This window comes from Petaurus breviceps, unplaced genomic scaffold (assembly GCF_028583685.1).
Source record: "Petaurus breviceps papuanus isolate PSGF00001 unplaced genomic scaffold, PetGlider_PUasm1.0 90731, whole genome shotgun sequence".
NCBI classification, from domain to species: Eukaryota; Metazoa; Chordata; class Mammalia; order Diprotodontia; family Petauridae; genus Petaurus; species Petaurus breviceps.
Genome location: NW_027187325.1, coordinates 669,633 through 697,159, shown reverse-complemented (window position 1 = coordinate 697,159; position 27,527 = coordinate 669,633). Strand labels below are relative to the sequence as shown.

General features: G+C 44.3%; 1 protein-coding gene across 16 annotated transcripts in view; it reads right to left on the bottom strand.

Moving 5' to 3' along the window:
- BIN1 (bridging integrator 1) overlaps positions 1-27,527 on the bottom strand; it is a 135,396-nt gene that overhangs the window by 19,907 nt on the left and 87,962 nt on the right. For 3 of the 16 annotated variants that reach the window (XM_069066878.1, XM_069066882.1, XM_069066884.1), the window contains exons 5-10: positions 26,207-26,302; positions 22,124-22,231; positions 11,424-11,509; positions 10,829-10,904; positions 8,795-8,877; positions 2,645-2,792 (exon numbers count right to left, since the gene is read on the bottom strand). In XM_069066878.1, coding sequence (XP_068922979.1) covers positions 2,645-2,792; positions 8,795-8,877; positions 10,829-10,904; positions 11,424-11,509; positions 22,124-22,231; positions 26,207-26,302 — 597 coding nt within the window. Of the gene's footprint in view, positions 1-13; positions 143-2,644; positions 2,793-5,836; positions 5,882-8,794; positions 8,878-10,828; positions 10,905-11,423; positions 11,510-20,680; positions 20,774-22,123; positions 22,232-26,206; positions 26,303-27,527 lie in introns of all 16 variants that reach the window. The other 13 variants (XM_069066868.1, XM_069066871.1, XM_069066869.1 and 10 more) reach the window with 7 other exon arrangements.

Sequence of the window (27,527 nt, the reverse complement as noted above, 5' to 3'; positions counted from 1 at the left end):
GGCCGTGGCTGACCTGTGAGGGGGTGGTCACGCTGATCTCGGGGACAAAATTGTCATCAAACAAGCTGATAATGTGCTCCTGCTTGATTTCCTTGGACGGAGTGTGTTTGGGAGGCGGTGGGACTGGTGGGCCTTTTCGAAGCTGCAGGCAGATAAGGGTAGGGCGCGACCGATGACAGGGGGCAGGGGATCACGCGGCAAAACATGTTGGGGCAGAGAGATGTGGACAGAGACAAAGACAAAGCTCCGGTTAGTCAAATCACAGATCGTGGACAAGGAGTACAGAACAGGAGATGCTGGCCTCGGTCAGGAAAATGGAAGCAAGTGGGTCCACTCCCATCCTGGTGGCTCCTACGCTGGAGAAGGGGAAGCAAGATTCAAAATGATCATTACGTCTCAACACAGACACCAGAAACGCCAGTTCAATCTCAGGGATGGAAAGGAAGAAAAGATAAGCCTCAAAACATTGCCCTGGAGAGAGAAAGAAAAAGCAAATCCGCCTAACACCAACCCTGTTCCCTCCCCAAGGAAGGGACCTAAGAGCAGCTGAGAGATTCAGACCCTAAAGACATCTCAATTCAGGATTCCACCTCCTTCCATCCAGCTTCTCCCTGTCTACCCTCTGAAGGTGAGAGCTATGCCTTCCATCTCTCCAACTCTTACCCCCATCCTGTAAGACCCAGCTCATCTTTTCTATGGAAACTTCCTAGATCACAGCGCACACTGGCATCCCGCCCCAGCACCAACCAAGGATGAATGAGTCTCTGCCATGCAAGCTATCTCTTAGTCAGAACCTCTCCTGTAGGGTCTCACTATTATTTCATGTGTCTAGGTCTGGCATGCTCAACAGGACCAGAAGCCCCTTCAGGAAAGAGAACTCCTTTTGCTGGGGATGTAGCAGGTAAAATGGGGGGAAAAAAGAGATAATAGAAATATTGACAGTGGAGAAAGACATAGTGAAGCTTAAGGAGAGAAGTAAGAAAAAAATGATAAGGGAGGGAGGGGAAGAAAGAATATATCCTTAATAAGCTCTTGCCAAATTCACATAGGTGCTTAATTAAAGCCTCGATGAATTCAATTTAATTACATAGATTTGGTAGAATTATACTGATTTAACTGAAATGAACAGGTCAATGAAACACTACCTCTAATTTGGGGGGGGGGGGGCTTCCTTTATTCTGAAAGGGGAAGGCATTCTGTCAGTAACAAATGCCCTTTCCCAGCTCCTCTCTCTGTCTCCTTCCCCTATCTCCTGGAGACTCCTTAGAGGACTTGTTCCATTACATCTAGGCTGGGGCAGACTGGCATGCAGTGAAGCACTGCGACCACCAGAGGGGGCTGTGGCCCCATCATTCTGACTGCTGGCCTTTTCAACAAGCCAGACCAAGGCAGCCACCCACAAGCATAGCTGGCCTCCATCTCTTCCCCTGAAATTCAAACTCAATTAAATCAACTTTAAAATAATTTTTTAAAGCCCAGAATGAAAGCAGTTCCTTCTACTGGACTGCTTGCCTTAAAAGAGGGGGTGATGAGGAATCTGCCCTCCCACCAGGAGATCCCATCCCCCTTTCTCCCACCACTCCCCATACCACTTCACTCTCTTTTCCTCTTTTTTATTTTCCTCTTCTGTCATCCTCTCTCTCCCACTTTTCTCCTTGATCCTTGGGCTTGGCTAAATGATCCTTAAGTCATTAATGTACCCCATCTCATTCCACTCCCTTCCTTATCTCCATCCCCAAAGACCCCCAATATTGAGTATGCTAATATAAGGCAGCTCCCAGGGAAATCTCAGGGGAGAACTCAAAGAAAATGTGAACGATTTTCATAACTTGGCACATGAGGTAGGAGGTAGCATTTGACCTGGCAGGACAGGAGAGGGAAAAGGCAATAACACATGTTCCCAGGATGCCCTGGAAACTGCAAGACCCAGAAGAATGCCCATGGCCTGGACCAGGCTGAGGGTGGTAGCATGCACTCCAGAAAAGGGTGGGAGAGCCACAATAAAAGGAAGGGATAGGGCAGAGGAAGGAGCTACACAAAGGAAAACTCAGAATACAGAGAGGCAAGCGCAAAGAAAGTATGTAGCATAGGGACTGCTGGGGCCTGCAGGGATCGGGGGTGTCTGGTTTTCCAATAAAGCCAAAACACACTCCACTAAAGGAACTGGAGAGTGACACTGGGGGGAGTGCGGGAGATCAGAGTACTGACAGTAAGAGCAGTAACAGCAGTGGGTGAGAAGTTGGCCCAACTACTGAAGCTCAAGAACATTTTAGTGGTGACCAGATTCAGACTTTGAGGAAGGGCCCTCAGGGACTGGGAAGGCTTGGAAGGAGGCTGGCATAAGAAGATGGGTACTGGGATTCCATGGAGTCTCTGATAGAGTCATCCCTCCCAGAATAAAATAGGCTTCTAAGCCTCCCTTATAGACCTCCATTGTAACCCTCAGAACTTAAACCTCCTGCCTCAGTGGAAAAAAGAAAGCACTGGGAAGCCCACAGAAGGCATTCCCTCACTTGGAGAAGGAGGGAAAAGAGTGAAAAATGAAGAGAAAGAAGGGAAGGAAAGCAGAGGAAGAGGGAAGAAGGAAAGGCAGGTAGAGACAGAAGCAAAAGGGAAAGAAAGAACTGTGTGGTCAAGGGGGTACCTGAGATGGCGACTTGGGGATGGCAGCCCCAGGAGTGTCCAGGCTGGCTGGTTCAGGCTCGTGGTTGACCTTGATCTCAGGGGTGCCAGCTGGGGAACCATCGGGTGGTGGTGAGGGGCTCTTGTCCCCTTTCGTGGGGGCATTGTCACTGCAGAGATGGAGACAGAGACAGTGGGAGGTAGTGAGCAGGAGGTGACTTTTCAGAGGAGCCATTAGCCAGGTCCTCTATATCAAGGTACAAGGACCCCGGCCCAGAGGAGATGGAATCCTGGGAGAAAACTCCACAATGGACTTTTCCTGTACCTCCACTCTGAGGCTTATGACAAAGGGAGTGAGAACATCTGTGAATATGGAAAAATGTGTATCCGTACAAATGAGGGTACAGGTGTTCATTCAAGTATGAATATGCCTTCTGTGTATGACTATGTGAAAGGGAGCATGGATGAGTCTGTGCCCACATCTGAATGCTTTAGGGACAATGACAGAAATGAAAAACAGAAGATTCTAAATGTTCCCAGAATATTCTCTACCCCCAAGTCCACATATGAGCAGTAGGAAGCAGACAGCCAGAGTACTCCTAATTCCCCCACTAACTCACTCCTAACCCTTCAGTGGGCCTTTGTGATAGCTCTGGGGTGTAAACTATTCTTTTCTAATTTTTTTTTTTTTGGAGGGGGGAAGGTAGGGCAATTGGGGTTAAGTGACTTGCCCAAAGTCACACAGCTAGTTTGTGTGTGTGTGTGTGTGTGTGTGTGTGTGTGTGTGTGTGTTATGTGTCTGAGGCTGGATTTGAACTCAGGTCCTCCTGACTCCAGGGCCAGTGCTCTATTCACTGTGCCACCTAACTGCCCCACGTCCAAACTATTCTACTCAAGCCAGCTGGCCTGGATAGCCTGGGACCTGCCCCAAAGACCAGGCAGGCTAACCCAAAGCCTCAGATACACTCTCTCTACAAAAGACATTGCCCCTCTAATGTGCTTGTCGATAAGCAGCATGGTAGTCAAAGCTTATTCTCAAGTATAATACTTGAATATTTTATTTATTACTTATTTATTTATTAAAATTGAGTATTTTATTTATACCCCATAAAAAACAGATAGGAGGCAATGGTAAGCAGAGATACATGAAAGCTACTTATAATAAATATTCTACAATCTTAGTAGGGGGCTTCTTTCCTCCTTTGAGGCCTTATCAGACGTATCTTGTATATAGCTAGTTATTTCCGTGTTATTCTGCTCCCCCCATTAGAAGGTGATCTCATCAAGGCTAGGGACAGTTTGTTGCCTTTCTTCGTGTTCTCAATACTTATCACAGTTCTTGGCATGTAGTAAGCAATAAATGTCTGTTGGCTGACTTTTATTTCCTTTTCTCCTACCCTTCCACCAGAAAGGGGTGGCTACAATGCAAGGGAAAGGGAGTGGGGTGCCAAGGGGAATGGATAATCTGGCCATCCCCTGAATAACTGAAAACTGAGTAAAAGTGAGTGCCAAACCCTGATACCAGCCCTACTCCTACGAAGAGCCACCTATACTCTGCAGTCCCATCTGTCAGCACCCCTTAACCCCCAGGGTCAGACCTCCAGCCCTAGCCATCTTAACCTTGTGGTTTGATACTATACACAAAAGACGTTCTTCTCTGAGATGCATGAGCCCAGATGATAGAACTCAAAGGGTTGTGGCAGCTGACTCAGAACCACAAGTCCAGTGACCACTACAGGAGCCCCTAACTTCTCCTACGTCCATTCCTTTGGGACCTGAGTATTTGGTGTCAAGTACAGATTGTCCAAAAGAAATTCCTAGGGAAGAAACCACCACAGAAAGAATTGTGTTTTCTCTCTTTCTTTGTGCTGTCTCCCCAAACACTGTTCAACAGACCCAATGGTTCCATCTGGACCCAATTCCATCTGGATTCTCCCAGTTCTGATGATCCTAGGAAGGTAAAGCTTAAAAGGAAGTTAGAGATTATCTAATCCAATTCCCTCATATTAAAGGTTAGAAAATTGAGATCCTGAAAAGTCACTGAAGATAAAATTAAAAACAAAACTCGGAGTTAGGGTTTTTGGTTTGTTTTTTTTTTTTAGCAATCTGGATTAAGTAACTTGCTCAAGGTTACACGGCCAGTTATTTCTGGGTGTGGTGCTGAGTATCTGAGCCCGGATTTGATCCAGGTCATCCCGACACTGGAGCCGGTGCTCTTACTCACTGAGCCACCTGGCCACCCCTAGGCAATCGGGGTTAAGTAACTTGCTCAAGGTTACACGGCCAGGTGTTTCTGGGTGGGTGCTAAGTGTCTGAGCCCGGGATTTGATCTCCAGGTCTTCTCAACACTGGAGCCGGTGCTCTTACTCGCTGTGCTATCGGAGCTAGGTTTTTTAAAGACTAATAGACATACCACATTACTAATTTGAATTTTTTTTTTTAAAGAAATACAAATCACCTCCCCCTCCAAAAAAGTAACTGAGAAATAGTAACTACTACTAAGAGTAGTAAAATAGGAACTAAGAAGAACTAAGAATCTCCCAGGAGGAGAAACTAGTGGGGGAAAGGGTGTGGCCCGGTGGTCCAATAGCAGCTTCGGGTCACAAAGTTCTAAGCCAGATGGGCCCCACTGAATATCCCACTGTTGGAGTCTCTCCAATGGAGCCAGCCTGAGGGACTACAGCAGACCTGGAACAAAATTTGCTGGGCTTGGTGAGCTGTGGTCATGAAGCCTGCAACTATGACCTGGGATTGGTTCTGGCCCCTAGAAGGAGCTTCCTGGGCAAGTCGGACCCTGGAATGTCCCAACCTGACCGCCAAGTTCTTCCTAAGTACTCATCAGCCTCTATTCCTGCTCCTGCTTTGATTGTCTCATGCCCAGCTTCCTACTCTTGAGTATTCCACTAAACACCACACCCACCAAATTTCATGTCCTGTCTCTGACTCCCTGGGATACTTTCCCCAACCTGTCCCTATCCCCAAGGGGGCAAAGGGGATAAACAGCATTACACACACCAAGGCAGGTTATTGGGTTAGTTCTGTCCATTCCCCCCTTCCCAGGCAGAGGACATCAGGCCATGCACAGGGCCTGCTCTAGACCCCAAGGGAACACACGACTCCCCTCCGCACACCCAGGTTATCATGGGAGGCCACACATTTGTTTTTTATGAGCCCTGAGGGCCCCCACACAATGCAGCTCTTGGTATACTGGTACCTGCTCTTCTTTCTCCGAAGTCTGGAGAACAGTTTAGTTTTCTTTCTGTGGGGGACCGGATGCAAATGGCTTTTATTATAGGAGGGAAAAATAAAAGTCCTCTGTCTTCCTTTCTCCCCATCACTAGCGCAACACTGAAATACATATACTTTTAAAGGGGCCCCCAAAACCAAACCAGGCAAAGCTTTTCCCTTCAGTTCTCTTTACAGCCCCTCCAGGACACTCCTGGGGTCAGCACTGCGCTTTTGTCTACATTTTTCAGGCTTTAAAGATACAGGTGATTCTGTCCACCTCAAAGATCGAGAAGTTGGGGCCCAGCACGGGAACGTGACATCCAGTGTCACACACTAAGCCTACATCAGAGCTGAGACTAGAACTCTGATCTCCTAACTTCCAAGTGGGGCTCTGTCCACCAACTCACAATTTTCTAACAACGAAAAAAGTTTAATTTAATATATAACCAAGATGTCCTGCATTTTTCTCTCTCTCCTTTGCTATTTTGAGTTCAGTAAGATGATAATTAAAGATGATGGTGACTTTCAGCGGTGAAGAGGAGGAAGGATGGTTAGGATATACGTGTATAATGTGGTTTAAGAGGTGAATCATTTCCTAAAATCTGCCAGACTGGAAATGTTGTCTGGTGAATACTTTTTGACCTTATCGGTTTCAGTTTCCAACCCACTCCCATCAAAGTTAGGTCTCTCCCATCCCCAAAAAGATACACTATACCTTACCCCCACTGGTATGAGTAGAGAGCTGATAAATATTTGTAGAACTGAGTTGTCGGGGGGTGGGGGAGTGAGAAGAAGGCAGACAAGCAGTGTAAGAATAATGCTAAAAGCTCATACTTACATAATTTTGAACTAACCACCCTGTGAGATATGTAATTCAAATACAGTTGGTTCCCATTTTACAGATGAAGAAATAGAGGCAGAGATAATCTAAATGACCCGCCAAAGTTTACAAAACTATCAAGTATAAGAGTTGGGATTCAAACCAGAGCTTTTGACACCTGGATCACCGCCTTTCCCACCACACCATACTGCCTCTCCGAAAAGACAGGGTTCACTCTTAGCCTCACTGAGACATGATACTCACTCGGTCTGGGGCATGTTAAGGTTACCTCCCTCTTTCCTGAATCTGCCTCCAATCTAACTTTACCCTCTCCAATTTCTAATCCTTTCCTGAAGGCAGTCCTACATTCAGGAAATGATTTCCCTGCGGGCTGTTAGACCTCATTCCTGCCCTCTTCATAAAAAAAAGGACGAACCTCTCCTCTAAGAAATAAGCCTACTTAACACAAACCATTCCCCAGCCTACACATCATGGAACCTGGACAACCATGTTCCTTCCATGCCACTCATATGACTACAATGGAATGAGATGGGGTTGCATGGCAGAGATGGATATTACTTGTTTCCCTTGTCAAGATATCAGCTCCTCAAGACCAGAGAGTAAGGGAATGCCTCTTATTCCTTTCCCCGGTGACACTGAATTCTTATCAGGGCACCCTACAGACTTTGTCCTATCATCTGTACATATACATACTCTCTTTTACTCATATACACACATAAACTCACAAACAAAAATACACACACATGAATTTATGCATACTTCCATCGTCCCTAAGGAGTAGAAATCTCAAGTACAGGTCTTAGTCCTACAGATCATTAGACAAAGGAAAATTCACCAAGTTCCCTCCGTCCCCTAATCCTGTCACAAGAAACATTTACGACAAAATCTAGATTTTGGAATTCCCACTGGGCAGAACATGATTTATGGGAACAGGATTTATTGGGGGGGGGGGGTCGCATCAGCCCAAGGTCTGGGCTGAAAGCAAGACTAATGCAGCTAGAATTCACTGGCACTCCACTGAAGGAACAGCCTTGGCAAACATTCCTCCTCAGCTGGCTTGGAGTTTTACCAATAATAGCAATAACCTCACATCTGTAGGGTGCCTTTTATTTCACAAAGCACTTTGACTTCCATTATCTCATTTGGGCCCCACAACAACCTGTGAGGCAGGCAGTAAAAGTATTATTAGATTCATTTCAGAGAGGGGGAAAATCAAGGGCCAAAGGAACGGTCACTTGGCTGAGTTGTCCAGCTAGAAAGTAGTGAAACCAGGTCTCCTGGCTCTGATGGCAGGATTCTCCCCACTCTGCTCACAGATGAGATGCAGGCAGTGGGAAGAAGCATAGGGGGAAAGAGTCATCTAGCTTTGGACTTGATTCCCTGGATATGCTAGGCTAGAATCCAATTTATAAGGATTTAAGAGCCAGGGGTTCTATGTATATTTTGTGTCATGGACCCCTCTGGAAATCTGGCTAAGCCTTCTTAGAAAAATATCCTTAAATGCATAAAATAAAATCCGCCAGATTATAAACGAAACCAATTCTATTGAACTACAGTGATCAAAAAAAAATTTTTTTAAGTTCATGCACCCCAAGTTAAGAGCCCCTTATCTAGTAGGACCTCCTTTATTTTGTAGATGAGAAAACTAAGGAGAAGTGATTTGCTCAAGACTGATATAACTATTTCGTGTCAAGGCCAATACTAGTAAGAACCCAGGTCTCTGGATTTCCAGCTCACTGTTCTTTCTCTTTTCCTAGCTGCATTTTCTCCAAACCTGTACTTTCTACTCCTTTGCTGAAAAAAAGGGGGATCTGTACTAAAATCTTCACTCCCAGGCCCCCATCTCCCACTGGTCTGCACATGATGCAAGGATATAGTAAAAGCTAATCTCCTTCCCCATTCCTCTTCCCCCACCCTACTTTCAGCATCAGCAAGCCTGTCCTTCCTTCAGTGCATATCCTCAGTTGGCCAAGTCAATGCTTTCCCCTCATGCAGTGCCTCCCCATCAAGGAAGACAAGAGGATTGTCACAGGGACAGAAAGGTTGTAGCAGCCTCTTCCTCTCCCCCCCCCGACCCCCCACATGCGAGGGCATGGGACTGACCTTGGCTGGGCCTTGACAGTGAATGTGTTGCTGCCATGTTGTTTCTCCAGGCTCACCAGCACATCATTCAGGTTTTGGTTCAGCTGTAGAGAGGAGGGAGGAATGGTGAATGGGACAGGTGAGGCAGTGTCCAGGGCTGCAGGTACAATCCCAGTTCTGAGACTTCTTAGGAACCCTTGGTAATGCCAGGGGCAGCCACCTGCAATGCCATCCTTTAACTCACTCTTCCTCTCTCCCTGACCTCCCATTCACATGGCCAATGGTCTTTAAATTCCCCCAACATCCAGCATAATTCTGCATAACATCGAATGTAACTATACTAAGGATAATATTGTAGATACATAAATAGGAGAAAGCAAAATGATTTCATTCAGGTTAGGAAACTCCCAGTGTGAAAATTACTTCCAGGAATACAGATAGCATTCTATCTACTACCTGAAATCAAATGTTTAATACTTTGTTAATACTGAATGGGACAGAATGGAACGGAATGTTACATCTGTAATCTCCTCTAGAGACAGATCTGGTATGAATTAACTCAGTTCTAGCTGCTACCATTCCAATCAAGGTCATTTAGGATAGGCACACACCATACCTGGCCAACAAAAAAGGACATAGGCAACAGGGCAAGCTCTCCTGTTCACTTTCACTATCTGACCTCTTTGAGATCTTTTCACCAAAGGCAGCCAATCCTATACACAGTTGGGGGCAAAGTGGATAAAGCCCTGGGGCTGGAGTTGAGAAGATCTGAGTTCAAATCTAGTCTCAGGCACTTACCAGCGGGGTGACCCTGAATAAGTCATTTAACCTTTGTTTACCTTCCAGGGTTGTTCTGAAGGTAAAATGAGATAATACTTGTAAAGTGCTTAGCACAATGAAGCTTTTAATAAATGCTTATTCCCTTCCCTTTTCCCCCCACTTATTTATCTTGTTTCCTCTCTATGACCTTCCCTCCTTGGCTGAGGGGAAGGAGGGCTAAGACCACATCCAAATGCTGATAAAAATAAAATAAAGAAGGTTTGCAGAAAAATCATTCCCTCACTGGCTACAGACTAGAGACACATATCTTCAGGGCTAGTTTTATATGCAGGCTTAAGTGGATACCTATATGGCATGCGGTGAAGGGTATTAAACAGACATTCTTCTAATCAAAAAAAAAAAACACAGCTTCTCCCACCTCCCTTTGACAGGATCTGAAATTCTACCCTTAGAAATTCATTCCTTTGGCCCTAAAGACTTTTCCATTTCCATGAATCTGCCCTTAAAATACAAATATCTTGGAGAGGGTATACCTTAAGCCCATAATAAGCCAACAACTCAGAAGGACAAATCTTTTCCAAAATAGAGGCAGCGAAGCACTACACAAATTGGATGTAGGATGGGTGGGATTAGGAAAAGGTATCCGGAGTGGCAAGGGGAAGAGGAAAGGGCATGGGTGGGGAAACATGAGAGGAGGGAAAGGCTATTTTTACTAGGTTGTAGGTAGAGAGGTCGAGATAGAGGAGATTCTCCAATGGGGTACAAGGAGTAAACAAGACTGAACATTGCTCCCAATGTTCACGAGGATCTGACGGGGGAGGTGGGGTGAGGATCATAGGCTTCTAGCCCAACCCCTGGCTTTATACATAAGATGCAGAGGCCCAGAGAGGCAGCCAAGTCCAGGTCACAGAGACAGGACCTCTCACTTTGGAATTCAGTTTCCCCTGTTCCACGTTGCTGTTCTTCAGTCTTCGGTGGTTTCCAACTCTTTGTGACCCCATTTGGGGGTTTCTTGGCAAAGACACAGGAGTGGTTTGCCATTCCCTTCTCCAGCTCATGTGACTGATGAGGAAACTGAGGCAAACAGGGTTAAGTGACTTGCTAGTAAGTGTCTGGAGCCAGATTTAAACTAAGGAAGATAAGTTTTCCTGGAGGCCTGGAACTCTATCTACTACATGACTAAGCTGCTGGATAATGTCCCATAATGCCTAGTATCTCAAAGGTTCCTGGAGCGGGGTAGGATGACAAGGCCACGAAGACAAGAGGTTTGCTTACCTTGCTCATCTCCTTATGGAAATTTTCTTCCAGGCCAGCAATGCTCTGGAATGTGTTGACATAGAAACCAACACGGCTGAAGTGAGAGGAAAGGACAGATGGTCAGGTGAAGGCAAAGGTCCAAGAAAATCACCTAAAAAGGGCTCAGGGTAGGTCCATGGTACATCCCATCTGCATAAACCCCTCAAAACACACACTCTCTGCCCAACAGCCCAACCAAAGGACAATTGACTGTGAACAAGGCTACTTCTTTTAGTACAATGTAGACCATTCAACCTTCAAGTAGACCATTCAACTCCTCCGGACCTCAGTTTCCCCTTCTGCCTATCACTACTTCTTGTGTATACCTATCTCTGAGTGTGATGGGAAAAGGAAAGTAGAGGGGTGTTGACTAGACATTGACCTCAGGAAGAATAATACTCCAATGGTGTTTGGAGCTATAGAATTTCTGGATAAGATTATTTTCTTGTCATGAAGTCAAATACCAGTTTGTCCCTTCTCACAGAATATAAGGGTGGGGACCAGGTTTCCCCAACAGATTTAAGGCTTCCCCAGAGTGGGGGTCCATATCCCTTCCTGCCTTAGGCCCACTCACCTATTCCACAGAGATGGTAACTCTTCCTGTAAGTCAACATTCATCTCCTCAAATACCTTCTGAGCTTTGATGAGCTCCTCCTCAGCCTGGACAGAGAGAGGACATGTTCATTTCCTAATCTGACGGATGATCCCCCCCACCATTCTACACCAGATCCTACAGCCCTGGCTCTCCCCACCACCACTCTCATCTTTCCATTCAAAACCCAAATGGGTAATGTTAGTCTCAGGGTCCAAGAAGGCCCCAGTCACTTGAAAAGAAAACTTTCTCAAAAAGAGGTGGCCCCACTAGAAGGTGCCCACTGCTGAACTGTCCCATTCACCCACCCAGCATCAGACATCCCCAAGAAGAGAGTAGGGGCCCAAACCACAAAAGGAGATGGCCATATTATACCACCTACCAAATCCCTGCAATTTTGCCGGTTCATGGTTTCAACCCCTTTCCTCAGACACTTTTCTAAGCTTTCAGGGATAAATGGAGCTCTCTCTCTCCAAATCTGCTTCCTTAAGGACCTTTCTCAAGAATTATGGGCAAGCTGTATTTAAAATATTTCCTTGGAGAGGAGGCACGGTACAGTGGACTAGGCACTAAACTGAGAGTCAGAGACTGGTTTAAATCCCATTTGCGTCATTTGACTACCTGTGTGACCCTGGATAAGTCCTTTGACCTCTCTTGGTCTCAGTTTCATCATTTATAAAGCAGAGACTTTAGAGTACACAACCTCTGAGGTCCCTTCCAGATCTACATCTTTGATCGTATGACCCTCGCTCAACATTCACCTGGAGACCCAATCTATTCTTGGTCTAACACTTCACCTAACTCACCCTCACTGGCTTCTTCCTCTCCTGTTTCCCTCCTGGCTGGCAGGAGTAAGGCTTTCTTTGTTCCCCAAATCCATACCCACCCTCTGGGAATAGAAGGAAGTGGAGGCTCAGAGTTACCAGCATTCATTACAGGCTTTCTAGAACCTTGGAAGAGACCTCAGAGATCAACCAAACAACTCCCACACCAATACCCACAAACTTCCCCTCCTCCCTGAAGTTCCTTCCTTAGGGAATGAAACCTTTCATTCCAATTCAAAGATTAAAAAAATCCCCTGGGAGAAAAAACCCAATAACAAATTCTCCCAGAGAAACAAATTATAAATATTAATTATGGAAGCTATTAGCATAGTAGATAACAGGAAAATTGGAGTTTGAATCCCACCTCAGATGCATCCTAGCTGTGTGACCCTGGTCAAGTCATTTACATTCTCTCAGTCTCAGTTTCTTTATCTGCAGAATCGAGTTGTTGTGAGGATCAAATGAGGTAACATATTAAAACACTCTGCAAACCTTAAAGCGCTATACAAACACCAGCTAATATGATTATTATTTCCAAGATCTAGATTTGTTGGAAGGGAGGCATTATGATAGCCAACAAGGTATTCACTACATCTTGGATTGAGTTCCACTACATGATCCTGAATCCCTACAGGGTCAGAAGCCTAAGGCTAAAGACTAGAGATCTTCTAGAGGAAAAAAGCTCATAAAACACCCCCCTGATACCTTGGCAAAGCTGTCACGTTAATGAGGAGTAGGGAGAGCCTTCACAGAGCCTTTTACTCTCATCCAAACACAAATATAAATCTTCTAAAGTATATTTAATGTATTCACACATATCAGAGGCAGTGGGGAAAAGTCCAAAAAACACTGGACCTAGAGTCAGGAAGCTCTGGGCATAGGTCTCCCCTCTAACATTTAGTTGAAGACAATTAACCTCTCTGAGCCTATTACAACTCCCTAAGTTACAGGCTGAGATCTGCATTGAGGAAGGGCGTTTCCAAGGTGACAAGATCACTGATGTTGAATGTACGGATCTAGTTACATTGTTTATATTGATTTCAAGTTGTATATTAGATTATAAAATCTGAGAGAAAGGTCCAGGGTGCTCTTCAGTATTTGCACTCATCCACCACTAGACCACTGGGTACCTGAGTTTGCCTAAGTAACTAGATGGTACAGTGGATAGCCCTGGACCTTGGAGTCAGGAAGACCTGAGTTCAAATCTAGCCTCAGACATTTAGCAGCTATGTGACCCTGGGCAAGACACTTCACTTCAGTCTGCCTCAGTTTCCTCAACTGTAAAATGGGTATAAGATTGGTGTGAGGATAAAACAAGGTATTTGGGGGGTCGGAGAAGGGTGTTCAGTCATTTTTCAGTCCTGCCTGACTCTTTGTGACCCCATTTGGAGTTTTCTTGGCAAAGATACAGGAGTGGTTTGCCATTTCCTTCTCCAGTTCATTTTATAGACATATAGGTTAAGTTAGGAAGTGTCTGAGGTCAGATTTGAACTCTGGAAGACAAGTCTGCCTGACTCCAGGAATGGCACTCTAGCCACTAAGCCATCTGGCTGCCCGTGTAAATATTGCAAACATTTGTTTTAATTTGTAATATTTGTAAAACTCTTTGCAAACCTTGAAGTAAAATATAAATGCTAGCTATTAGCTATTTATTCATATCCCAACTCTGATAGTATGTGACCTGGAGAAAGTCACTTAAACTTTCTAAAACTCAGTTTCTTTATCTGTGAAATAAGAAAGTCAGACTAAATGATCTCTAAGACCCCTTCCAGTTCTGAATCTTATAATCTTGTCATCCAAGATTCATTTCAATCCAAGTCCATTTCAATCACTGTTAGCTCTCCCAGGGGCATCCGTACTTCAACCTCATCTGAGTGTGGAATGAAAGGCTGCGTTGCCAGCCACACTCTTTCTTCCATCCAGGTATACAAGTAAACAGGAGAGAGAAATCGTATGGTTTATGTTGGCACTGGTCACACCAGGACCCTGGAAAGCCCCCGTCCCACCCCCAGCCCATGCTGCAGTCTTGAATACTGTCATTCAAGAAGGTTAAGGCCTCAGAAATGACAGAGAAAATGAAACAAAGACACAGGGAAGTTAGTGATTGTCCTGGGAAAAGAACCATATAGAATCATGGTTAAGGTCTATGGAAGGACCAGGAAGGGCCATCCAGAGATCATCTGATTGAGCCCCAACTTCAGATATTAACCACAAGCTACGCGAGAGGCGAATGAGACTCAGAAAGGTTAAGACCAGGAGTGGGGAAGAGATTTGTTCTGTGAAGTTTGGATTCAATCCAAAGGCTGCACGTGAGGACCTAGGCTACATGTGGGCTCAAGGTCACAGCCCCCATGCCTGGTTAAGACTCTTGCCCAAGGTCACACAGTGGATAAGTGGCAGAGATGGGGAGGCAGGAGGTACTAGAATTTCCATCTCTTGCTTCCAGGCTCAGTGTTCTTTCTACCATACTACCCTGTCTTTTCATATCATCTCTAGACTCCAAATTTATTATCATGTTCTCCACAGCCAAGTGTAGAGACCTCAGAGAAAGAATAACCATGGCTACCAAACTGTGGCCTGCTTTCATGAGAAGCAGCCTGAAATTCAAGAGTCCATTTTCATGCTATTGGTCAAGGGACCTGGGTTGGAGTGCTGGTTTCCGTTACTTGCTGTATGACCATAGACAAGTCACTTAAGGCTTTAAGACCTCCGATTCCTCATCTGTAAAATGGATATAACATCCTATAACTATCTAACTCAAAGGTTTGTTGTGAGGAAAGCTTTTCAAAAAAATTAAGTGCCATTAAAGTGAACTTGTTTTATTGCTTTAAAAATTCTCCTACCACCTCAAAAAAAAACAAAACTTTTTTTTCTTTGGTAAAGGGAAGTGTCCTGGGCAGAGCCAGGGGAGCTGTGATTTTTCAGAGCCAAGTCTCTATGTAAGGACTGATACGATTTCTTCTCTCTACTGAGGACCAATATTCCATCTCCTTGGTTTCATGTTTGGGATTTCCAGCCCAGTCTTTGGTCCAGGCCCTCTTTGGAACTTTGCTCACTCCTCTGTTTGACTATTAAAACCCTTCGTAAACTTTCCTTTCCTAGCATTCCAGTCTTCTCGCACCTTACACTCCTCCATGTACTATTCCATGATCCAATGACACTGTTCCTCTCATAGGGCCCTCCATCTCCTGACTCCAGGTAGGTTCCCTGGCTCTCAAGGACTGGAGTTTTGAGTGAGTTGGATTTTTTTTACCCTTCTTTTCATCCCTTACTCTTAGCACACTGCCTGGTACACAGTAGGTATTTGTTGCACAGATACTGACTGACCCATGACAATTCCAAAAGAGTCATGATGGAAAATGCTATCGAGAGAAAGAACTATGGAGTCTGAATGCAGATCAAAGCAGACTGTTTTCGCTTGCTTTATTTTTTTTGTGGTTTTTTTTTTCCTTTTGCAAACTAATTTTTTTGTAAATTGTTTCTTCTTTCACAACATGGCTAATATGAAAATAGGTTTTATAAGATTGCCCATGTATATCCTATACTGCTTATCATCTTAGGGAAGAGAAATGGGAGGGAGGAAATTTGGAACTCAGAATTTTATAAAAGTGAATGTTAAAAATTGTCTTTCCATGTAATTGTAAAAAACAAAATACTATTTATAATAAATAAATAAATAAATGAATTAATAAATACATGAATAAATAAATAAATAAATGCTTATTGACTCTGAGTCAGTCAAGCACTCAAAATTGATGCAAGCAGCTGCAAAGGTTTCGGGCATGGAGGAGAAGAGCTACAAAGGTTACCTTTATCCCATACCCGTGAAGAAGACAGAGCTGACAGGTACTTAAGAGAGCCTAGACAGTGAGATATTATGAAAAAGGGTGTCAAGGGGAGATTAATCAGAAACCCAAATCTCAGAATCATTAAATCTCAGGTTAGCAAGTGACCATAACAAAGGTCACAAGGTGCCACTCTCTTGAATGGGAATCCCTTATTGAACATCCCTAAAGAAGGGATCAGGAAGCCTATTCCTGAGTACCTCAGCTAGACATCCCAAGATGCCCTTGTGAGCTACCACCTGCCCAAGCTGCTCCCCAGACCACCCTAACTCCACTTCAAGGACATCATTCTGTACTTATCGTACTGACTCACACAAAGGCTATGGGCTTAATGCCACCATTCCTCAAGTTCAGAAAAGGACATTGGGAAAGGGTACATGAGAAGTATAAGGCATGTTTTTTTTTTCCAGTGACCCTGAGCAGCCTGTCCAGATGAAGCAATCTCATTCTGGGAGAACAGCTACTCCAATAGAAAACAGTCCTGGAAACTGGCAAGCCCTCCCAGCACCACTTTTCTCTCTTTCTCCGCAGCCACCAAGTGTAGCAACCCAGACCTTCCTCCTATAAACAAACCAGGTAAGGGAATGAGTCACTTACTTCCTGACAGGAGAGAAAAGGCTATGAGCTCACTGGGTAAGGGTGACTCAGGGATTTGGTTTCTCTGAGTCAACACACAGTAATCTGCTGCACCCCACCCAAGAACAAAATCCTGCCTTCCTACTTTCCTCCCTCTGGCACACATTCAAGTGCTAGCTGGGAGGCAAATATGCCTCTAAACTCGTGATTCATGGGAACTCAGCCCATACTGGCTCTTGCCTCAAAAATCCCTAAAAGGTCTCCCATGCACTTTCTATGTCACTGGTGCTATCCACCAAAGCTGTTATGCCGGGTCAGTCTTCCCATTGGCATTTCAGCAAGCCTTCAGGAAAGAGACACTTCTTCCCACCCCCAGAATACTGTCCCCTTCCACAATTCCTTTCTGCCTAACTAAAGCCCATCTATCCTTCATGGTCCAGCAGTTATGTACCTGTCAGGATTCTTGTGAAGAAAGTGCTTCGTATATAAACGCAGAGACAGTTGAGCTAGAAGAACCTGGTCTTTGATCCCAAAAGACCTGGATTCCAGTTTTGCCCCCCAAACAGACTGGCTGTGTGACTCTACGCAAGTCATTTAACCTGAGTGCTTTATGCTAATCTCTAAGACTCTAAGTTACAGAGGGAGTACTGAACTGCACATCAGTGAAATTTAGCCTAGTGACTAGACTCTAGTACCTAGCCCTATAAATGAGAGATAGTATTATTATCTTCCCTCCTTCATGAAGCTTTCCCCTTACCATGTAAGTCCACGTTGATCTTCTACCTTTTTTCTGAACTCTCAGAGCCTATGCTATCATGTGGGCACCTGATCAAAACATAACCACTTTGGTCTCCCTTCCATAATACCTAGAACAGGGCCTTGCATTTAGTCGCTCAGTGAATAGTTGTCAAATGAATGAATGGTGGGCACACCTACCAACCCCAAATGGCAGTCTGAACCCAAAGGCTTTGGTTCCCACATGCTTCTCAGCACTGCCTGATGATTCCTTCTGAGAAATGTTGCTCTAAGCTGGAAGGCCTTCTGAAGTTCTAGCTCTCTCTAGAGGTCCTCTCCAACCAAGGGAAAGGGGGGCCTAGGGTTGGGTTATTGCAGGATAACAGGTTATTCCTTGTGATTACTCTGTGAGTTCAGAGCCACGGAAAGTAGGGTTGCTAAAAAGGAAGCTGCCTGTCACCTTTGAGGGAAAGGGCCACCAAGTCAGCATGAGGTCAGTCTCTGCATCTGTACCCTATATCAATTCAAGTTTCCTCACAGGAAATCAGATTTCCTCTGGACCAACCCAGGAGTCAGGTTGTTTCATAAAATGCAGGAATTGCCTGATGGCTCTAAGTTTCTGAAGTTTCTAGTTTTAGGCAACCAGACACAGAGGGGTTAATTACAAAGGTTATCTGGACTCTAGACATAGATTAGGGGTGGGAAATCTGTTCTGCTTAAATGAAAAACAGATCCAAATAGGACAGCCAACTTGGCAGGGAAGCATAACATCTGTAACAAGACATAAGTAAGTGCACGTGTGTGTGTACGCATGCAGTTTTTTTGGAGTTTTTCTTGGGGTCACTTGCTCCCTCTGCTCTGGCCAAGACTTTATGGCCAGGGTGAATAATAGAGTAAAACCAGCTAGAGGACCCCATTCTGACCAAACCCATCATCTCTGATAGCAGCAACAGCAACAAGGAAAAGAGACACTCCTCCCCAGACTCAACCCACAGGGATAGCTAAGACCCGCCTCTTGGTTAGTTCTACCCAAGAATCCCTTGCCACAGGTTACGCTGGGAAGGCCTGGCCACTGGCCAGATGCGTTTCAGGAAAACTTAAAAAATATCTGGCCTTGTGTCAACACTGATTGCTTCTCCAGCCCCAAGGAATTCTCTGGGAGTTCCTTAAGTTGATTCAGGCAATGAGACCGTCCCCTTACCACTTCCCCTCCCTCCTATTCCCAAATGACATGTACTGATGGAATCATGGACAAAGAATGAGCTAGAATGGACCACCTAAGCAAGTCACTGCCCATTACTGTCACTTTGTCCATTCCCCTGCCTCCGGACCAAGCTGTGTTGAAATCGGCAGAAAAAAAGAGATGATGATGGTCTAGCTATAGCATTCTTTAACCTCCATTCCCAAGGCTTAATTTAAAAAAATCAGCCCTGACTCTTGAGCCGCAACTACAAAAGAAGCCACACAATGAGACCTGATGAAGTATTCAATAATTTTTTAAGGAGGATTAAGAAATCAGGCAGCAGACTGAACAGAAAAACCAGACAGTGGATCAAGTGAAAAATCTGTTATCTTCTTCCTCTAACTTTCTTTTTTCCTCTCTTCCTTTATTTTTCTATTCTACTCCCATCCAACCCTACTCCCAGGCTGTTTTCCCTGAATTTTTTTTTTTGCTTTTTGAATGGAAATTGGGGATAAATAACTTGCCCAAGGTCACACGGCTAGTTTGTGTGTGTGTGTGTATGTGTGTGTGTGTGTGTGTGTGTGCGCGCATGTGTGTTAAGTGTCTGAGGTCAGATCTGAACTCAGGTCCTCCTGACTCCAGGGCCGGTGCTCTACTCACTGCACCACCTAGCCGTCCCTGAATTTTTAACAAAGAGTAGCAATAATAGCAGATCTCCTATAAAACTAGGAATGTAGCAGTGATGGGGTGATGGTACCTGAACCCCTAAAGGAAAAAGACGAAGTATATGGAAGCAACCCAGATCACCTAATTAGCCTACCTGGCATTCCTTTCACCCACCCAGTCTACTTACCACTTCTTAATCCCACCCAGATCCTTTCACCATAACATTTGTCTATAAGCATTAGCCTGGTCCTCACTAATTTGCAGGTTCCCTAAGAATTCTACCTGCCTTACTGGCATTACAAAAAATGTTGCCACTTGACTGGAAGACAGTTTGAGTGCACAGAATTCATTCCAGGTGGACATTGCCTTGTACCCTGACATTTCAGGGTTCCCTGCTGCCCTAAACCCTAAATTATTGAGTGAGCAATCTGGGGGGAAATAGTTATACCAATGGTTAAGGCAACCTGTTAATGATGTCTCTTTGATTCAAGGATTTTTTTTTTAATGTCCAGGGGTAAAAGACCAAGAGACAGTGGGGGTCATGGTAAGGGGAAAAGGACTTGGCCAGAAAAGCCTCTGCTAATAATACTCTGAGATTTAAAGGATTTTTGTGCTCTTCTCACTTTTAAAAGCTTTTAGGCAGGCTGCTTATTCAAAGTCTATCCATTCTTTATGGCTTTGCCTAGTTCCTCCTTCTCTGGACAGCCTTCCAACACTACTTCAGAGCAAAATGATCTTAATTTCTCTGAATTCTAGCACTTCCACTCCAAACCCCACACACAACCTCACAAGGGATAGTGCACTAATTTGATGATGATTAGCCTTGTATCTGCAAAAAAAACTCCCTGGGGCAAGAACTTTATCTTCTCTTTCTCCCTTGAATCCCTTCTCCTCCACCCCTCAAGCACTTAGTAGAGGGCTGCAAATACAGATAGTGTTCAAAAAATGCTTATTTGAAAGTTCACCTGTCCAAATCTCTGTAGATTCCCCAGATTGACTCAGGGTCCTTGAATCACAGATTCTTAAAGTTGGAAGGGACCTCTGGGGCAGGGAGGAGTGAGATTTTAGGGAAGGAGAGGGCAGAGCTGGAAATGACCCATGGAATCAGGATTGCCAGGCTGGGTGGAAAGAGACAAGCAGGCTCTAATGGTAGGCCAACTATCTCACTTTAGTATAGAGCATATTTTTTTAAAGGTCAATGTTATCAGGGAAGAGCCTAGACTGGGAGTCAACAAGTCTGGCCTCCGATTGACTGTGTGACATTGGGCAAGTCTCCTAACCTGGGCCCTCAGGTGTCTGTTTGAGGAAGGAGGGGCAGAGAATGCAAGAGCCAGAGATATGGGGCCTCAGAGAAAAGGACAGGGGGAGGGCAGCCAGAAGGCAATTCAAGCAAGGTTAGGAAGCCATCACCTGATTTCGGAGCAGGTTAGTTTGAGCTACGAGATGAGCCTGCAGTTTCCCTTGGCACCACTGGGGGGCAGCTTTCTCAAGCAGCGAGACAGGCTGAGGGGTCAGGGTAGAGTAAGGGGAGTGGGGGGCATGGGGGGAGTGGGACATGGTGGGAAGCAAGGTCAAGGCAAAAAAGAAAGGAGGAGAAAAAACAAAAGGGTGAGGGAGAGAGAAAAGAGACAGAAACATGGATTTTAGACACATAGATCCAAACACAATGCAGTTATAGACAGTTATCTCCACGGGGCCCCCCGAACCCCCAGCCAAAACATTGAAGGAGGGGGGCCACTCTGCGAGCAGAGGCCCCCAGCATGCCCAGCCTAGTGGACAGTTAAGACCTTGGCATGGGGAGGGGGCTACAAAGAACTCCAGCTGGAGAAAGCCAAACACAAGAGCTGTTAATAGTGGAGGATAATGGGGGGCCACCCTAGCTTTGAGGGAGGGGACTCACTACTGAATGAGTTTCTGCCTCCAGCCCCACCTTATGTGAGAGATCTACTGTCGCTGACTTCCCCAGGTCTGCCCAGTCCAGAGGAGGGGTCAGTTCAGAGTTCCATAAAGGGCAGTATCAAATCACCAAGACAGAATTTCTCTCTGGACAGAGGGCAGGGCACCATGGGCTGATTCCCAAGGGGATGGGGGTGGGGTGGCATCTGGCTCAGTGAAACTGGAGCCCTGGGTCACTGTTCTTATTCAGGAAAGTCACTTCAGAGGAGGGGATCAAGGGGATGGTGAATCAGGAGTCAAGCTGGGCATTCTCCCAAAAACGGAATGGGGGAAGATGATGCCAGAGAGAAGGATAAGCAGCATGGGGGAGGAGAAGAGGGACAGAGCCCCCAACCATCGGGGCTGGGGAGCTATGGCACAATTCACTCTCAACCCAGCACAAGATTAAAATGTCCAAATTCCTCAGGGACAGGGGGGTTAGGAGACCCAGATTCTAAACCCAGCTCTGACACTCAGAAGGTGGAAGACCATGGGCATATCACATCCTCTAAGGACCTCATTTTCCTCACCTTTAAAATGGGGATAAAAATACCTGCTCCATCTACTGAACAGGCTAATACTGGGAATCAAATGAGAGAATGGATGTGAAAACATTATGGAAAAGTTCAGAGAGCTGTCACAAATGGATTAGGATTTCATACAGAAGGAAAGACTTCTTTTGAGGAGGCCAGATCAGTGCTTCCCCTCTCATCACAGGACCCAGAAAACCTTGAGGCAAGTCCACCAATCCTCTTCCACTTGTTACAGAAAAGAATATACCTCTCTTTCCAGGTTACTCCATTAGTTACAGGAGGGGAAGGCAGTCCTGGACCCCTACTCATTAATTTGACAGCCACTGGTCCCCCACCTTGTCCCACTTCCACCTGCACCCATACCCCCAACCCCCCTGGCTTATACCTTGGCAATTTTGGTTTCATCCTTCTTTTTGGCAGTCTGAAGAGATTCATAATGGTGGCGAGCACTGTCATAGTCCACCAATTTCCTCCCACGCTTAGCAATTCGAGACTGTGGAGAGAGCACAAAGCAAAAGAAAAGAAAATTTTAGCAGGGAGTCACAAAAGAGTCGTGTAGCCTGCACGATACCAGCTAGTTCTAAAGGAGGTTATTCTGCAGGCAAGGAAGTCTACAGATCAATACCATAAGCCCATCTAAGGTTCATGCTCTACAAGGCTGACCAGTGTGTTATCACTACTAAGATGGGGTAGGGAAGAAACCATCAGACCTTTTCCCACCATGTTCCCCCACAAAGGGGAATAAATTCCCACCCTGGCACCTTTACTTGTGCTTCCCAGGTTCATGGAATACTCTTCCCCTCCACTCTCTAAAATCTGCCCATCTTTCAGGGGCTCCACCATCTGAATCTCAGTTTGTCTGGAATGTTCTCCCCAATGCCCTCTGATTTCTGACTGGCTTCTTTCAAGATCCAGGTCAGATCCTACCTTTCACAGGAGGCCTTTCTAGTCTCCAGGTTCTCTCCCCCTTCTCTCCAGTTCCTTTGCTCTGAGATCATCTTACACTTACACTACATATCGTTTCAATGTACATGGTTGTTTATGTGTCGTCTCCCCAATTAGAACGTGAGCTCCTTGAGGACATGGATTATTTTTGCTTCTTTTTGTACCATCAGCACTTAGCACAGTGTCTGGAACATAGAGGCATTTAATAAATGCTTGTTGACTGACTCAAACAACTCCCACATACCTCTTCAAGAAGACTCCTCTGATGACTAATTCACAGATCTCACTTCTTTGAATTAATTCCTATTTCACCGAATACCTCTAACACCCAACTTAACACCTATAAATATATACACACACATACACACTTATACGTATGTGTGTAGAGAGAGACATACACACATAAACACACACATATATACATACACGTGTGTGTAGAGAGACATACACACACACACAATATCATTCTTGTTTCATTTATCTATGATTTGTCTCCCCAGCCTTCTTCATAAGCTCCTTGAAGGCAGGCTTCAGGTGTGCCTCATCCTCTTGTATCACTCCTAGTGTTCGGTACAACACACAGTAGGTACTCATAAAAACTTGCAATCATTGAATGGTTGAATTCTGGGGAGGCTTTGCAAGCTGGTCATTTAAAATCACAAGTTTGCCAAAAGGTCATTCCACCCACCCCCATGCCTGAGATCTGTGTTACCAGCTTCTCAGGAAGATAGTTATTCCATCTCCACTTCTACGGGAGCCTTCCTGGGCTTTGGGGGAATCCTAGCAAAGTGTCATTCTAGGATCACCCCACTGGATTTGTCCCAGTGACTGACTGAATGCACCAGAAGGCAGTGTAAAAGTATAAGGTAAGCGAGTTCTGTAATAAACTGAAGAGTGAGAACCCTCCCCATTTTCTTCCAGTGAGAATACCACCTGGGTTCCAGTGCTCACTAGTGCCAAGGGCCTCTGAGAATTACAGCTCTCTTAGATTGAGGTATCAGGAGCTCAAGAGAAGGGCTGGGCCACTGGGGCTATTTAGTAGGAGGTATAGCTGGTCATCCTGAACATGAGGCATATTGGCCCACTTCACTCACAAATCATTCATGAAGTCAGCACTTTGAGCCAGGATTGGGGTGGGGGAGGGGGGTAGACTGAAAGGGAATCTGTTCTGTGAATGTGAAGTTCATATTATAATCACTACACTAATTAACAAAACCAAAACAGTGACTCCAGAGATGTTTAGGAATTCTGAGGATGGCTCAGCCTTTATATTCAGAGAATTCAGTGCTTACCATGATTCCCTGAGGCAGCAAATAATTAGCCAACACAGGCTGATAGAATGCTACTAACTTGCATCATTTCTAGAGTCTGAGGCTACAGTGAAAGGCTGGGCTCAGACACGGTCACTGAAAGGTCCAAGGAACCCACACTAGGTCTACCCATTGAGAGAGAGAATGTGAGAGTGCAAGGAAGAGTGGGCGGAGTGACAAAAAGAGACAGAGACGTGGAGAAAGAGAGATAATGGACTAAAAGTGTAAAATGAGGCATATTTTTGGATATAGTCAATTTGGGAATTTTTTTTTGCTTGCATTTTTGTCATAAGAGTTTTGTTGTTTTTCTAACGAGGAAAGGTTGGAAGGAGAGAACATTTTTTCTTAATAAAAAATTGTAATTTAATTTTTAAAAATTTACAGAGAGATACCCAATGGTATAGAGCAGACATTCAAAGAAATAAGGTCTATGCTAACATAATCACTTGAACTACATTAAGAAAGTCAATACTAGAATATGGGGGGTAAAAGAATGAACACTACACCTTTACCCCTTATCTCCAACCTTACCCCCAGTCACCCTGCAGAGAAGCCAATCCACTCTTCAAGCTAGATAATAGGCTTTTCTCTGAGACAGAACCTCAATTTCCTGTCTGAATTCCCACTTCTTCACTCCTACCCCCACCCCACACACACACAGAGGAAGATGAAAACCAAAGCCCAGAGAACCAGCTGAGTTCAAATCTCCAATAGTTTTTGTTCTCAAAGTATACCAGGACACTGACCATCTACACCTCCCAAGTTGAAAGACCCAGGCACAATCCACTGAAAAATGCATATAATCAAAACTCTACAGCAACTAGACCAAGCAATTCTTAAAATTGCCCTTCTTCCAAGAAGTCCTTCTAGTCTAAGTGAATGAATGATGGAGATGCCTCCTCGTTATGCAAATTCCTAACTTTCCCTAGATTTCTTGCATCACTCAATGCACTGATAGTTCTAGAAACTTGCAAGGGATATGAAACTTAATGTGAATGTATTGGCTTAATTTTTTTAAAAAATTTCTGCCTCGTCGTTATTATAAATATGTCTGTATGTGATAATCCTGACCATCTGAGAAAATGAGTTTTCTGAAGACAGAGAATATATACTTATGTGTAGCTTGGCCCAATTCATATCTAATTCCTTGACAAGGAATTTGGAGGGAGGGAAGAAAGGGAAAAGAAAAGAGAGTATATAAGAGAACAGAGAAGAGAAAAAAAGAGTGATTATAGAGGAAAGGGGGGGGGAGGAAGGAGGAAAGAGAAGGGGAAAAGAGAAGAAAAAGGAGAAGAAAAGGAAGAAAGGGAAAAGGGAGGGAAAGAAAAAAGGGAGGACAAAAGATGAGGGGAGGAGAAGGGGAAAACCAAAAAGGAGGGGAAAGCAATAAAGAAGGAAGGAGGGAGTATAAGTAAAGGAAGGAAGGAAAGAAGGAAGAAGAGGAAGGAAAAGAGAAAAGAGATAGGAAAACACAGAAGAGGAAGGGAAAGAAAAAGAGCGAAAAGAGTAAGAAAAGAGGAGAGAGAAGAAAGCACCAAAGAGGGGAAGAAAAAAGAGAAGGAAGGGAAAAAATATCAGAAAAGAAAGAAAAATGAGGAAATAAATGGATATTAGAAAAGGGTAGAAAGGACAGACAACCTAGACTAAAGTATATATTTACAATCTGATTAGAATTCTTCCTGGTCCACCTCCTTATTTCCTTCAGATCTTTGGCTTGAGCTAATTTTCAATCCCAGGCTACATGTAGTCGTACAGGCTCCATCTCCTCTCCCTCTCAGGCCCAGCTCTTCTAATTCTCAGAGCTATTCTACCACAGTTTCCCTATAATGCTAATTCCCCTCCAAGGCCATGGTATTAATTAGAGGAAAATCAACTTTCTTATTTGAACTATCTTTGTCCCAACCCTCTCCCCTCTTCAAAAAAAAATACTATACACCACATGTTCCTTACATCCTGTTTCAGCTAAGTTTATCAGGAATCCAAGTGTATCAGAAACAGAAAGGCCCACCTAGCACCTAGCAACCCTCATCCAGTGGCTGGAAGAGGGAAAAACAGGATCCTTTATCAGGTTTCATATTCTCAAGGTGGCGGAAAGGCAACATCTGGTGGGCCAATGAGATTACCTATAAAGCCGTTTCGTTTTCCCTCTTCCCAATCTCCCCACCCTGGTCTCCAGAAACAACAGCAATTTCAGATCAAGGAAGGCTTCTTACTTTGATGTCAGGAAACTGGCCTAGATAAGTGTCCATGGTCAGAAGCGCCTGGTCCACCAGTTTCTGATGGTAATCCATCCATAGCAGGTCATTGTTCTGTAACATAAACACCGAAGTGGTCAGAACATGCACAATGCCAACTCTTCATCACCCCCCTGGTCATTAGGATATATAAATGTATATATCCTAATATATAAATGTATATATCCATGGTATATAAATGTATTTTTAAAATTATTTTTATTATAATTAGTTTAAAGTTATTTGAAAAATATACATACATAAACAATTAGTATTCTTATTAATCCCAGGGGGACTAACGTGGGGTAGGTAGGGGGAGATCATTTATTTTACAGGCAAAGAAACTAAGGTCCGAAAGAGGTAGACATCTATGAGCTGGGGAAAGATTGGAAACGAAATGACTACAACAATGTAAACGGAAAGAACCACCAAAAAAAGGAAACATTAACAAAATTACAAAGAATAAGAACAGCTGGAAAGAAGAGCTTTGAGAAGAAATCCCTCTCCCATCTCTTTGCAGAGGTAGGAAATCCGTGTGTGTGTGATACACTACATATATTTTCAGACTTTTTTGGTATACTGGCATTTGCTGGGGATTTTCTTTTATTTTTCTTTAAAAAAAATATTATATGGAGGGGCAGCCAGGTGGCTCAGCAAGTAAGAGCACCAGCTCCAGTGTCGGGATGACCTGGATCAAATCTGGACTCAGATACTCAGCACCACACCCAGAAATAACTGGCCGTGTAACCTTGAGCAAGTTATTTAACCCCGATTGCTTAAAAAATATATATATATATTATATAGGAAGGCTCTCTGGGATCAGCAGAGAATAATACTGGGGAAAATTTTGGTGAAGTTGAAAAAAGGCATCAATAAAAAACTTACTCAAAATAAAATTTTAAAAAGAAGGAAAACAGACCACAGATATAAAATATTGTACATATTATTAGATTTTTTTCCCCATGTACTGATTTTTTTCCTCTTCCTCTTTTTCTTTTAAAAAAAATTCTTTGTTATATGGAAGGGCTCCTCTAAGGAGGGAGAAGGAATCAAAGGGAGGAAATTTGGTAACATAAAAACAAAGATATCAACAAAAAGTTTATTTTTAAAAGAAAATGGACCCCAAAGCTCCCTTCTCTCAGGTCAATGCCTTCTTCAGTGGACACAGTGGCAGGAACACAGCAGGCGCTTAATAAATGCTTGTTGATTTTTTTATAATAAACAGTTAATCTGCATATGGTTTAGGCTAGAAGTAGAAAAATCTGAGTTCAGTGAATGGAAAGAGGAGGGTGGACTAGAG